General features: G+C 52.8%; 1 protein-coding gene across 1 annotated transcript; it reads left to right on the top strand.

Annotated features, from left to right (window-relative positions):
* Nucleotides 1–475: 475 nt before the first annotated feature.
* Nucleotides 476–4,961, top strand: CDK9 (cyclin dependent kinase 9). Its single transcript, XM_027966416.3, has 7 exons — nt 476–710; nt 1,191–1,272; nt 2,070–2,160; nt 2,514–2,680; nt 2,795–2,966; nt 3,130–3,278; nt 4,023–4,961. The coding sequence occupies exons 1-7, from the start codon at nt 619–621 to the stop codon at nt 4,386–4,388; spliced, it is 1,119 nt and encodes a 372-aa protein (XP_027822217.1). The 5' UTR covers nt 476–618; the 3' UTR covers nt 4,389–4,961.
* The last annotated feature ends 7,779 nt before the right edge of the window (nt 4,962–12,740 follow it).

The following is a 12,740-nucleotide window of genomic DNA, read 5'->3' as shown; positions in this document are numbered from 1 at the left end:
GGGCCGCCTCCTCATCGGCTGTTTCCGTCTGGCCCCCTCGCCCGGCCGCCCCGGGCCCGGGCCCGGCCAGGGAGCCCCCAGGCCGCGGCTCGGGGGGCCGCCCCCCCACCCCCCCTGCGCCCGGCGCCCAGCGCAGCCCGGCGGAGGCGGCGCCGTCGGAGGAGGAGGAGGAGCAGGGCACTGCGGCTGGCCCCGGATCGGGCGCCAGAGCGGCAGCGGCTTCGGCAGCGGCGGCGGCGGCGGCCCGAGCCGATGCAGCGGGACGCACCACCTCGAGCCCCAGCCCCGGCGCCCCGGCTCCCCGCGCCCCCGATCGGGGCCACCGCCGGCGCCGGCGGCGGCGGAGGCGGGGGCAGCGGCGGTGGCGGAGGCGCCTCTGCAGCTTCGGCTCCTCCTGGCCTCCCGGGAACTACAAGTCCCAGGGGGCCTGGCGGCGGGCGGCGGGCGGAAGAGGCGGGGTCGGCGCCTCGAGGCCGGAAGTGGCCGTGGAGGCGGAAGTGGCGCGGCCGCGGAGGGGCCTGGAGCACGGCGGCGGGACCCGGAGCGGGAGCGGCGGCGGCAGCAGCGGCGGCGGCGGTGGTGGCTGGAGGCGGCGGCGGCGGCGCACTGGAGTCAGCCATGGCAAAGCAGTACGACTCGGTGGAGTGCCCTTTTTGTGATGAGGTGACCAAATATGAGAAGCTCGCTAAAATCGGCCAAGGCACCTTCGGGTAAGGCTGGGCCCCCCCTCAACCCCCAGGGACCGGGAGCCTCCTGAACCTGCACCCCTCCGGGCCGACGTCGGGACGCCCAGACCCGGGCCCGGTTGGTCGGGAAGCCACTTAGACGCAAACTTATCCCCTGGTCTCGCTAGGCCGCACCGCAACCCCGCCGGGGCCTGAAGGAGTCGGCCGGCTGGGAGGAGCCTGAGGCCCTTAATGGGGGGGCAGGGAGGGGTTGCAGAGAGGAGCCTGTGAGTGGTGCGGGATCTCTCTGCGAGACGCCCGAGTGAGGCGCAAGGAGCAGAGGGAAGAAGGCTGAGACTCGAGAAGGGACCAGAGTCACCGCGTGGTGGGGTAGCCGAGTGCCGTGAGGGACCCGGCCCAGCCCCGCCCGGGATTCCCTTTCCGGGCCTCCTCTGGTGGGGGAGGGGCGGGCTCTGCGGAAACGTCCTCTAAGAGCCCTCTTGGGTCTCCCCTCTCCGCCTGCAGGGAGGTGTTTAAGGCAAAGCACCGCAAGACCGGCCAAAAGGTGGCCCTGAAGAAGGTACTGATGGAGAACGAGAAAGAGGGGGTGAGTATGGGGTGGGGTGGGCAGGTCTCCCAGCTCCTTTGGGCGTGAGGTTGCGTTTCCACCTTTCTGGTTTGGGGACTCTCAACGTAATAGATTCAGATTAGGTGTTTGGAAATTTCCATATTCCAGGAAGTTTGACTTCCCAGTTCAGTCTTTGAATTCAGATGTCTTAGAGCTTTTGATACTTCATTCTTGGGTGAATATGGTTGGTGCCAGGCGGGGGAGCCCATGCTTGTACCCAGTGCCCCTAGGTTTTTGAAGTTAGGAAGTCGTTAAAGACTTTTTCTTTAGGGTTTAATTTTGTTGAACGCAAAAAAGATATATATATGATAATGATAATTACATGCAATGGCTTTGAAAAGGTGATTGGTATTCAGCTGAAAAGCAACAGTCTCTCCTGCCACACACGTGTGTTAGTTCTGGTTCAGCTTTCCAGAGACCAGCTTCTTTAATTATATATTTGTTAACTGCCAAGCAGGTTAAATGCAGGCATAGGGCTAAAATTTATAAGGGTGAAGAAACTGCGGAGCGTCTGATGACTGGTAACAGAACCTTTGTGTGAAGTGTCACTGTTTCGGATCATTCATTGAATTATTTTGATTCATTCATTCAGTTCTTTATGAGGCGTACATAGTTACTCCCGTTTTACATATGTGACATCTGAGACAGCTAATTCCAGAGCCTGTGCATTTACTGTCTCCCAGCCTATGACCCTTCGCGTGGACCCCATGGTCAGTTCCTGGGTCTGTAGTGTGCTCACCCACTTTTGACTTCCTCCTGTCTTTTCTCCCACCCAGTTCCCCATTACAGCATTGCGGGAGATCAAGATCCTCCAGCTTCTAAAACACGAGAATGTGGTCAACTTGATTGAGATCTGTCGAACCAAAGGTAAGTTGTTTGGATCATGTTCCCATTTTCAGATGGAAAAACTGAGGCTTTGTTTGCGGAGTTGACACTGGACACATTTACACTGCCTCTTCTTAACCCAGACATTCCAACTGTGACTGCTTTCTCTGGTCTTTTCATCGGAGCAGGTGCTTCCCCAGGGCCTGCCACAGCACCCAGCCCAGAGAAGGCACTCAGAAAATGTTTTACCTGTGAAGGAATTTGTACCCGGATATTCGGGGTGGCCATGGGTTGGAGGGGTTGGGAGCTAGTTTGGAGGAAATGAGTTACATGTAAGGTTTCTGATTTTTTTTTTAATGCCTCCCCCTCTCTCCTCCTCATTCTTCCTGCCTCAGCTTCCCCCTATAACCGCTGCAAAGGCAGTATATACCTGGTGTTTGACTTCTGCGAGCATGATCTTGCTGGGCTACTGAGCAACGTCTTAGTCAAGTTCACACTATCTGAGATCAAGAGGGTCATGCAGATGTTGCTTAACGGCCTCTACTACATCCACAGGAACAAGGTGGGGGCCCTAGTTGGGGAGGAGAGAGCAGGGCTTGGGCTGGCCTTTGCGCTCACAGCGGGGTGGGCATGGCTAAGGGATCCCTGGGAACCCTCCGCCTTGTGCTTCCTGCAGATCCTGCACCGGGACATGAAGGCGGCTAACGTGCTCATCACCCGCGATGGGGTTCTGAAGCTGGCGGACTTTGGGTTGGCCCGGGCCTTCAGCCTGGCCAAGAACAGCCAGCCCAACCGCTACACCAACCGTGTGGTGACCCTCTGGTACCGGCCCCCAGAGCTGTTGCTCGGTGAGGACTCTCCCGAGCTGGCAGAGGGGAGCAGGGGCTGGGCACTCAGCTCAGTCTCAGCACCCCAACTGCCAGGGCTTCTTGAGCCATCGGCCCCAGGGGCGTGGCCTTTCAGGAGGCCATGGGGCTCAGGGGGCCCTCCCTGGTGTGCTCTTGTTCCCAGGGGAGCGGGACTACGGCCCCCCCATTGATCTGTGGGGTGCTGGGTGCATCATGGCGGAGATGTGGACCCGCAGCCCCATCATGCAGGGCAACACGGAGCAGCACCAGCTCGCCCTCATCAGCCAGCTCTGCGGCTCCATCACCCCCGAGGTGCGTCGCAGCCTGCCTCCTGGGGGCCCCCCAAAGGCCACACACCTTCGAGAGGGGTGGGGGAGGCTCCCTGGCAGGGGAGGAGGGGCACACGGAACAGAGGCAAAACCCTGACCTGGACAGGCGGCTGGTGGAGGCTTACAGTCTGCTGTTAGCCATGGCGACGTCAGGTCTGGGCTGCGTCCCTGGTTCCTGGGGTTTTCCGGCAAGGTGTCTTGAGCACCTCACCTCAGGGCTGATCTCTGCCGTGAGACATCTGTGGTTCTGTCACACTTGGCACACATCTCCCAGGCGATTCACACCAAAGGGCCTGGTATTCAGTGCCTGTGTCCCATCTGTGGTTACTGCTGCTTTGGCCGCAGAGGGCTCTGGGGTGGTCTGGAAGCATCTGAGCAAGTTGTACGTGTTTACTTAGTTATTTTTGGCTGCTCTGGATCTTCACTGCTGAGCCTGGGCTTTCCCTAGTTGCAGTGCGGGGGGCTTACCTTGCTCCAGAGCACTGGCGTTAGACCCGGGCTTCAGTCGTTGTGGCACACGGGCTTAGTTGCTTCATGGCATGTGGAATCTTGCCAGACCAAGGATTGAACCCGTGTCCCCTGCATTGGTAGGCAGTTCTTAACCATCGGATCACCAGGGATGTCCTGAACGGAGACGTATCCAGTCACTACATACTTGACCAGTGGATCAGTCACATACCCTGCTGAACTAGTCTTCCCCTCTTTCCATGCCTCCCCCCTACCCCAGGTGTGGCCAAATGTGGACAAGTACGAGCTGTTTGAGAAAGTGGAGCTGGTCAAGGGCCAGAAGCGGAAGGTGAAGGACAGGCTGAAGGCCTACGTGCGAGACCCCTACGCGCTGGACCTCATCGACAAGCTGCTGGTGCTGGACCCCGCCCAGCGCATCGACAGTGACGACGCCCTCAACCACGACTTCTTCTGGTCCGACCCCATGCCCTCGGACCTCAAGGGCATGCTCTCCACCCACCTGACATCCATGTTCGAGTACCTGGCACCTCCACGCCGGAAGGGCAGCCAGATCACCCAGCAGTCAACCAACCAGAGCCGGAATCCTGCCACCACCAACCAGACGGAGTTTGAGCGCGTCTTCTGAGGGCTGGCTGCTATTGCTTCTCGTTAGGGCCGTGGTTTTGGTTTTTTTTCTTCTGCTCTGTGACTTGCAGCGTGGAGATTATGGGGCATGTGAGTTTTTCCTCTAGCGCATATCTTATTTAATCCGCACCCTGGGCGTCGGGCACCAACCGAGCAGACTGGAGTAAAACTTTGGTGGAGAGTCCAGGAAGGCACCTGAGCTGCCCACCTTGTTCCCTGGCTTTGGCAGTGACGCTCAGAGGGCCTCCCTTTACCTTAGGGCAGGACTGGGGTGGGGGGAGAGGCATGCCCCCCCGGTGACTCTGAGAGACCCCAGCATGCTGGGAGGAGGGGACTGGTCCCTCACCCACCCTGGCCCTCCCTGTGGGATGAGAAACTTCTGTGGGGCACAGAACCAGCCTCAGGAATGGGAACGGGCTGCTCTCAGCCTAGCCCTCAGAATCTCTGGGGCCGACGGAAGCTATTGGTTTCTTCGATAGGACAGTTTTATCGTGTTGATTTTGTTTGATTGTTCAGAGACATTCCTGGGTACAGGCTGGTCAGTTACAATTAAAGTTGACTCTTTTTCAGTAAACGGCTGTGTGCTTTGTTCTGTGTTCAGACCGCCAGCTCTTAACCCTGTAGCTGACCACTGAGGCTTGATTTGTCAGGACATGGTACTTCCCTTTGTCCCAGTTCATGTCCCCTGACATACCTTCAGGGGACTTCTGTCTCTTGTTTATTTCTCTTTTGACTACCCAAGCGGCAGGTACCACGATGCTCCCTTATTCTCCTCTCCACTCAGTGTCAGAGAAAGCAGGGAGACAGATGAGAAACGGGACTCAGTCTGCTGAGGAGGAAACTGGGGGGACCTTCTGTGAGCCGCACCTGCAGTGGTGACCCAGCGGGGCAGAGTCTGCCTTGGCTGACAGATGTGTTCAGACTTGACTTCCAACCACAGAAGGCTGGAGAGGCTTCTAGCCAGTGGAATAACAACAGATCTGTAACCTGCAAGAGTCCTCAGGCTGCTGGCCAGAGAGTGGCAAGAGGAAATGAGCAGGCAAGCTGAAGGGTCTCCAGGGCCTTGCGGAGGTGGCGGTAGCTTGAGTTGGGGTGGCAGGCGGGCAGGAGGACAGGGAACAGTTAGCAGAAGCTTGGACCATGTGGGCTCTGAGCTGGGACACTCAGGAACAGCACACTCTGGGGAATACCTCTCCTGTGAGTCTGAAATCTGACATGGGCACATGTGAAGCACTTTCTACATTCTGTCCAGTGGAGGCCTCTTAAAGGGGACCTGGGAAAAAAAGGTTGGCAAAACCTTTTACTTGAACTGTCCTTTCCTAGTAGGTATTAACCTGGGTCACAGCTTCACAAAAGGCAAGTGAAAGGAAGAAAAAAATCATGACTAGCCTATTTGATTCTTGGGGCTGCCAAACACAGCAGCTTAGAATAACCAACTTTCTCTGTTCTGAGGAGAAAAGTCTGAAATCTGGAGTTGTCATCAGCAAGGTTGGTTCTTTCTGGAGGCTTAGGGAGAATCTATTCTAGCCCCAAGCCTAGGAAGCCTTCAGAGAGCGCTGTACAAAGAGGAACACAATCTGGTGATTTTTAAAAAAATCCCAAGTTTGTTTTTATTTTTTGATGGTACCACATGGTAGTCAGGATCTTAGGTCCCTGACCAGGGATAGAACTCGTGCCCCACTGCAGTGGGAACACAGAGCCTTAACCGCTGGACCACCAGGGAATTCCCACAATCTGATTTAAAAAGAAAACAGTGGAAAACATTATGGGGCTTCCCTGGTGGCTCAATGGTAATGAATCTGCCTGCCAGTGCAGGAGACAGGTTCAATCCCTAATCCACATGCCGCGGAGCAACTCAGCCTCTGCGCCACAACTATGGTGCCTGTGCTCTCGAACATGGGAGCCACGGCCGCTAAGCCCATGTGCCCTAGAGCCTGCGCTCCGCAACAAGAGAAACCATTGCGGCGAGGAGCCCTTGCTCTGCAGCTAGAAGTTACGGTGCAGCTAGAGAGGAGCCCCCACTCAGCACAGCTAGAGAAAAGCCCAGTAGCGACGGAGACCCAGCACAGCCAAAAATAAAATTATTAAAAAAACACCCAACAGTATGGAATTTCATCAGAAAACTGAAAATAGAATGACCGTATAAACCAGCAATCATTCCTGGGCATATATCCAGATGAAATTAAAATTCAAAAAGACATGCACTCCTGTGTTCAATAGCCAGGACATGGAGCAACCTAATGTCCATCAACAGATACTGAATAAAGAAGATGTGGCGCACATGCACAGCGAAACGCCAGCCATAAGGAGACCCAGCCAGGCCATCCCAAAGGGAATCGGTCCTGAATGTTCACTGGAAGGACTGACGCTGAAGCTCCAGTGCTTTGGCCACCTGATGTTAAGAACTGACTCATTGGAAAAGACCCTGATGCTGGGGAAGATTGAAGGCAGAAGGAGAAGGGGACAACAGAGGATGAGATGGTTGGATGGCATCACCAACTCGACGGACATGAGTTTGAGCAAGCTCTGGGAGTTGGTGATAGGGAAGCCGGGCGTGCTACAGTCCGTGGGGTCGCAAAGAGCTACAACTGAGCAACTGAACGGATAAAGCAGAAAATAATGCCAGTTGCTGCAACAGGGATGCAACTAGAGAATATCATACTAAGAAAAGTCGGACAAATACCAGATGATACCACTTACATGTGGAACCTAAAAGATGACGCTAATGAACTCACCTATGGAATAGAAATGGAATCTGGGCCGTAGAGAATTGACTAGTGGTTGCCAAGATGGAGAGTGGTTGGAGAGTGTTGGATTGGGAGTTTGGGATTAACAGATGCAAACTAGTATATGAGGAATGGATAAACAAAAAGAGCCTACTGTATAGCACAGGGAACTATCTTCAATTTCCTCCGATAAACCATAACAGAAAAGAATATGAAAAAGAATGTATATACATATATAACTGAGTCACTTTCCTGTATAGCAGTAATTAATACAACACTGTAACTCAACTATGGGTTTCCCAGGTGGCACTAGTGGTAAAAAACCAGCCTGCCAATGCAGGAGACTCGGATTCAATCCCTGGATCAGGACGTAAGATACTTGGGTTAAATCCGTGGGTCAGGAAGATCCCCTGGAGGAGGGCTTGGCAGCCCATTCTAGTATTCTTGCCTGGAGAATCCCACGAACAGACAAGCCTGAATGAAACCTCTCAAGAGTTAGTACAGAACCGGACCTATAAACTTTCTGCCACTCCCAAGACGGAGAGGGCTGCAGCATCCAGGCTGAGATGGCAGGTATACATCGGGTGTCTAGTTCAGGGACCCCCAAAGTCTAGACACACACAAAATTTGGGAGCTGTCAGAACTCGCAGTTGGCTTTTAAACTCCCATCACAGGAAGAGGGGAGAAGAGACGAGGCTCACTGAGACACTCCAAGGTTCAGTGTTATCAGGGAGTTGAGGACAGCCACAGATGAAATAAGAGACCCAAGGGGGCTTCCCTGATGGCTCAACAGTAAAGAACCCACCTGCAGGAGACACTGGCCCAATCCCTGATCCAGGAAGATCCCACATGCCTTGGAGCAACTTAGCCCGTGTGACACAACTGTTAACCTGTGCTCTAGAGCCTGAGGGCCGCAAGTACTGAACCCACGTGCTGTGACTAGTGAAGTCCTCACACCCTACAGCCAGTCTTCCCCAACAAGAGAAGTCACCCCTCAATGAGACGCCCTAGCACTGCAGCTAGAAAGTAGCTCCTGATCACCGCAACTAGAGGGAAGCCCACCCAGCAAGGAAGACCCAGTACAGCCAAAAATAAATAACTGTATAAAAGAGTTACTCTTTAAAAAAAAATCGGAGACCATAGGGGACTTGCCTGACAGTCAAGTGACTGAGACCACTTTCCAATGCAGAGGATGCAGGTTGAGGATCTAAGATCCCACATGCCTTGTGCCCAAAAAAACACAAAACATAAAAACAGAAGACAGGAGCAGGACTTCCTTGGTGGTGCAGTGGATAAGAATCCACCTGCCAATGTAGGGGACAAGGGTTTGACCCCTGGTTCTTGAAGATTCTGCATGGAGCACAGCAATGAAGCCCATGTGCCACAGCTACTGAAACAGTGCCGCAATCACTGAGCCCACGTGCTGCCACTGCCCAAGCCTGAGCACCTAGAGCCTGTGCTTGTCAACAAGAGAAGACTTTGCAATGAGAAGCCCGTACGCCACAGTGAAGAGGAGCCCCACTTGCTGCAACTAGAAAAAGCCCAGACAAAGCAAGGAAGGCCCGGTGCAACCAAAAAAAAAAAAAAAAAAAAAGGAGAAGCAATACTGTTATAAATTCAATAAAGACTTAAAAAAAAAAAGTCATACTCTTTAAAAAAGAAGAAGAGATCATAGAGGGAATTCCACGGTAGTCCAGTGGTTAGGACTTGGCGCTTTCACTGCCAGGCTGAGGGTTCGATCCCTGTTTGGAGAACTAAGATCCTACAAACCAGGCAGCAAGGCCAAAAAAAAGAGAGAGAGGGAGCCTGTAAGAGTGGGATCCAGGAGCTAAAGAGATAGAGGGTGTTTTTGAGACATAGGATCGGTCACTTAGACAAGTGCTGCTGATAGGCCCAGGAAATGAGGGTGAGGACTGACCATCAGGTTTAGCCATGCTGACCTCAGTGGTGACCTTGGCAAGAGCCGCTGGGTGGATTGTTTCAGATGAAACCCCTCTGGGAGCAGTAGGATCCCTGGAGAACAGGAGGAGAGGATCCGAAACAAGAAGTAGAACAATCTACTGTAGGAGGGTCAGGAAAGGAGCTGGTCTTGCATATTCTAAGATGGGAGCCAGCGCATCATAGAATGCCCAGCAGAAGAGGATGCCTGTTAATTCTTGTCCTGAACACAGAAGAGCCACGTGGCTCAGGGCACTGTGGCCACACCAGGGCTGTAACCTCAAAGATCGTGCCCCACCCTCTTCTATGTCACCTCTGCCTGATTTGTCCATGAGGTTCAGGGCAACTTTGCTTGTAGAAAAGCATGAGCCCCCATCAGCTTCAGTAAGTTAGAGCAGCACTCCCGCAAGGTCAGCACATAGCCGATCCCTGACTCACAGGTCTGTGTGGGGCACCTCTAACAAGCTGATGGCCAAGGCTACGCTGTTGCCCAGGATCTGGGTGGCACAGGTAGAGCAGGGCCCTGTGACAGGATGCTGGGCGGCCTTGCAAAAGGACAAGAAGTATATGCACGTGACAGGAAGCCATTTCAAAGACAACAGGTAGAAAGAGCAGGTCACAAAATACTGGGTTGGCCAGAAAGTTCATTCAGGTTTTACCATGAGACCGTACGGAAAAACTCGAACGAACTTCTTGGCCAACCCAGTATCTCCTGCTTCCGCTCTTTGGTAAGAAAAATGGAAGCAATCACACTAAAACATTGTTATGGTTATTCGAGGTGTTTCTGTCCTTTCAGTTCAGTTCAGGTCAGTTCAGTCGCTCAGTCGTGTCCGACTCTTTGCGACCCCATGAATCGCAGCACGCCAGGCCTCCCTGTCCATCACCAACTCCCAGAGTTCACTCAGACTCACATCCATTGAGTCGGTGATGCCATCCAGCCATCTCATCCTCTGTCGTCCCCTTCTCCTCCTGCCCTCAATCCCTCCCAGCATCAGAGTCTTTTCCAATGAGTCAACTCTTCTCATGAGGTGGCCAAAGAACTGGAGCTTCAGCTTTAGCATCATTCCTTCCAAAGAACACCCAGGACTGATCTTTAAAATGGACTGGTTGGATCTCCTTGCAGTCCAAGGGACTCGCAAGAGTCTTCTCCAACACCACACTTCAAAAGCATCAATTCTTCGGCGCTCAGTTGCTTCACAGTCCAATTCTCACATCCATACATGACTACTGGAAAAATAATAGCCTTGACTAGACGGACCTTTGTTGGCAAAGTAATGTCTCTGCTTTTCAATATTCTATCTAGGTTGGTCATAAATTTCCTTCCAAGGAGTAAGCGTCCTTTAATTTCATGGCTGCAATCAACCATCTGCAGTGATTTTGGAGCCCCCCAAAATAAAGTCTGACACTGTTTCCATTGTTTCCCCATCTATTTGCCATTAAGTGATGGGACCAGATATCATGATCTTAGTTTTCTGAATGTTGAGCTTGAAGCCAACTTTTTCACTCTCCTCTTTCACTTTTATCAAGAGGCTTCACTTTCTGCTATAAGGATGGTGTCATCCGCATATGTGAGGTCATTGATATTTCTCCCGGCAATCTTGATTCCAGCTTGTGCTTCTTCCAGCCCAGCGTTTCTCATGATGTACTCTGCATATAAGTTAAATAAGCAGGGTGACAATATACAGCCTTGATGTCCTCCTTTTCCTATTTGGAGCCAGTCTGTTGTTCCATATCCAGTTCTAACTATTGCTTCCTGACCTGCATATAGATTTCTCAAGAGGCAGGTCAGGTGGTCTGTATTCCCATCTCTTTCAGAATTTTCCAAAATTTATTGTGATCCACACAGTCAAAGGCTTTGGCATAGTCAAGAAAGCAGAAATAGATGTTTTTCTGGAACTTTCTTGCTTTTTCCATGATCCAGCGGATGTTGGCAATTTGATCTCTGGTTCCTCTGCCTTTTCTAAAACCAGCTTGAACATCTGGAAGTTCACGGTTCACATATTGCTGAAGCCTGGCTTGGAGAACTTTGAGCATTACTTTACTAGCATGTGAGATGAGTGCAATTGTGCAGTAGTTTGAGCATTCTTTGGCATTGCCTTTCTTCGGAATTGGAATGAAAACTGACCTTTTCCAGTCCTGTGGCCACTGCTGAGTTTTCCAAATTTGCTGGCATATTGAGTGCAGCACTTTCACAGCATCATCTTTCAGGATTTGAAATAGCTCCACTGGATTTCCACCACCTCCACTAGCTTTGTTCGTAGTGATGCTTTCCAAGGCCCACTTGACTTCACATTCCAGGATGTCTGGCTCTAGGTGAGTGATCACACCATCGTGATTCTGGCCTTTAGGTGGCGCTAATGGTAAAGAACCAGCCTGCCAATGCAGGAGACGTAAGAGATGCAGGTTCAGTCCCTGGGTGAGGAAGATCTCCTGGGAGGGCATGGCAACCCACTTCAATATTATTGCCTGGAGAATCCCGGACAGAGGAGCCTGGCAGGCTACAGTCCATGGGGTCGCCAAGAGTCAGACATGACTGAGGGACTGAGCTCCCAGCACTGTCCTTTATGCTTCTCTGTGTTTTTTCATATTTCCTGAAATAATATTTTTACTCATGCAATTAAACCATATTTTAAAAACAACCAGGGCTTCCCTGTGGTCCAGCGGTTAAGAATCAGGCTTGCAATGCAAGGGACACGGGTTCCATCCCTGGTCCAGGAAGATTCCGTATGCCTTGGAGCAACCAAGCCCAAGCACCATAACCACTGAGCCTGCACGCACCTAGAGCCCAGGCTGTTCTCAACAAGAGGAGCCAGCATGATGAGAAGCCCGCATACTGCAACGAAGAGTAGCCCCCACTTGCCGCAACCAGAGTGCAACAATGAAGACCCACCACAGCTAAAAAAACAATCTAAACTTGAAATAAAAACAACCAAGTGAAAGTCACTCAGTCGTGTCCAACTCTTTGTGACCCCATGGACTATGCAGTCCATGGCATTCTCCAGGCCAGAATACTAGAGTGGGTAGCCTTTCCCTTCTCCAGGGGATCTTCCTAACCTAGGGACCAAACCCAGGTCTCCCGCATTGCGGGTGGATTCTAAACAACCAAAACAGGTTCTAAACCCTGGAGCTTCTGGCTCCTGTCTCTCCCCACCCTTCATCTCCCCATAGAACACCCCAGAAAGGAGGCTGAGATGAAGTCGGCTGGTGTGAGTCTAATCCCCTTTATCCTTGAACCCTGGGGTGATGTAAGTGTCATCCCCACCTGTGAAGGGAGGTGTGTTGCCAGGAATAAATGCTCTCAGAGGGCAGGACCTCATGGGGGCATCACCTGAGGCAGCCTTGCACCTGGGAGTCTCCTAAACACTAGAGCGAGTCAGCCAGTGGTCTGGCGGATGACTGGAGAGGCCGGGGAAACGGGAACGGCCTGTACCAGCTCATTTGGCTGGGCCCTCGATGTCACCCCATAGGCCGAGAATTGGGTCTGTGTCCTGGCGTCTTTCTGATCAAATGATTTGGAGACTCAGCCCTCCCCCCAGCAGGCCTGGATGCCTTAGGTCAAGGGCAGCCCTGGGGCCTCTCCCTCCTCGCCAGGGATCCCAGCCGGGCAGGGCCAGGGCAAACAGCCTTAACGGTAAGGGGAGGTAGGCTGTGATAAGAGAAGGCAGATAAAACCAGCCCCACTGGGCACG

This window comes from Ovis aries, chromosome 3 (genome assembly GCF_016772045.2).
Source record: "Ovis aries strain OAR_USU_Benz2616 breed Rambouillet chromosome 3, ARS-UI_Ramb_v3.0, whole genome shotgun sequence".
NCBI classification, from domain to species: domain Eukaryota; kingdom Metazoa; phylum Chordata; class Mammalia; order Artiodactyla; family Bovidae; genus Ovis; species Ovis aries.
Note: the sequence above shows the minus strand (reverse complement) of the source record. Positions and strands in the feature narration are given on the sequence as shown.

Bases quoted from the DNA above. Each gene is read 5' to 3' on its own strand.
- CDK9 (XM_027966416.3), top strand. From the start codon at position 619: ATGGCAAAGCAGTACGACTCGGTGGAGTGCCCTTTTTGTGATGAGGTG. The intron at 2,161-2,513 runs GTAAGTTGTTTG...TTCCTGCCTCAG, and splicing joins TGAGATCTGTCGAACCAAAG to CTTCCCCCTATAACCGCTGC. The intron at 3,279-4,022 runs GTGCGTCGCAGC...CCCCTACCCCAG, and splicing joins GCGGCTCCATCACCCCCGAG to GTGTGGCCAAATGTGGACAA.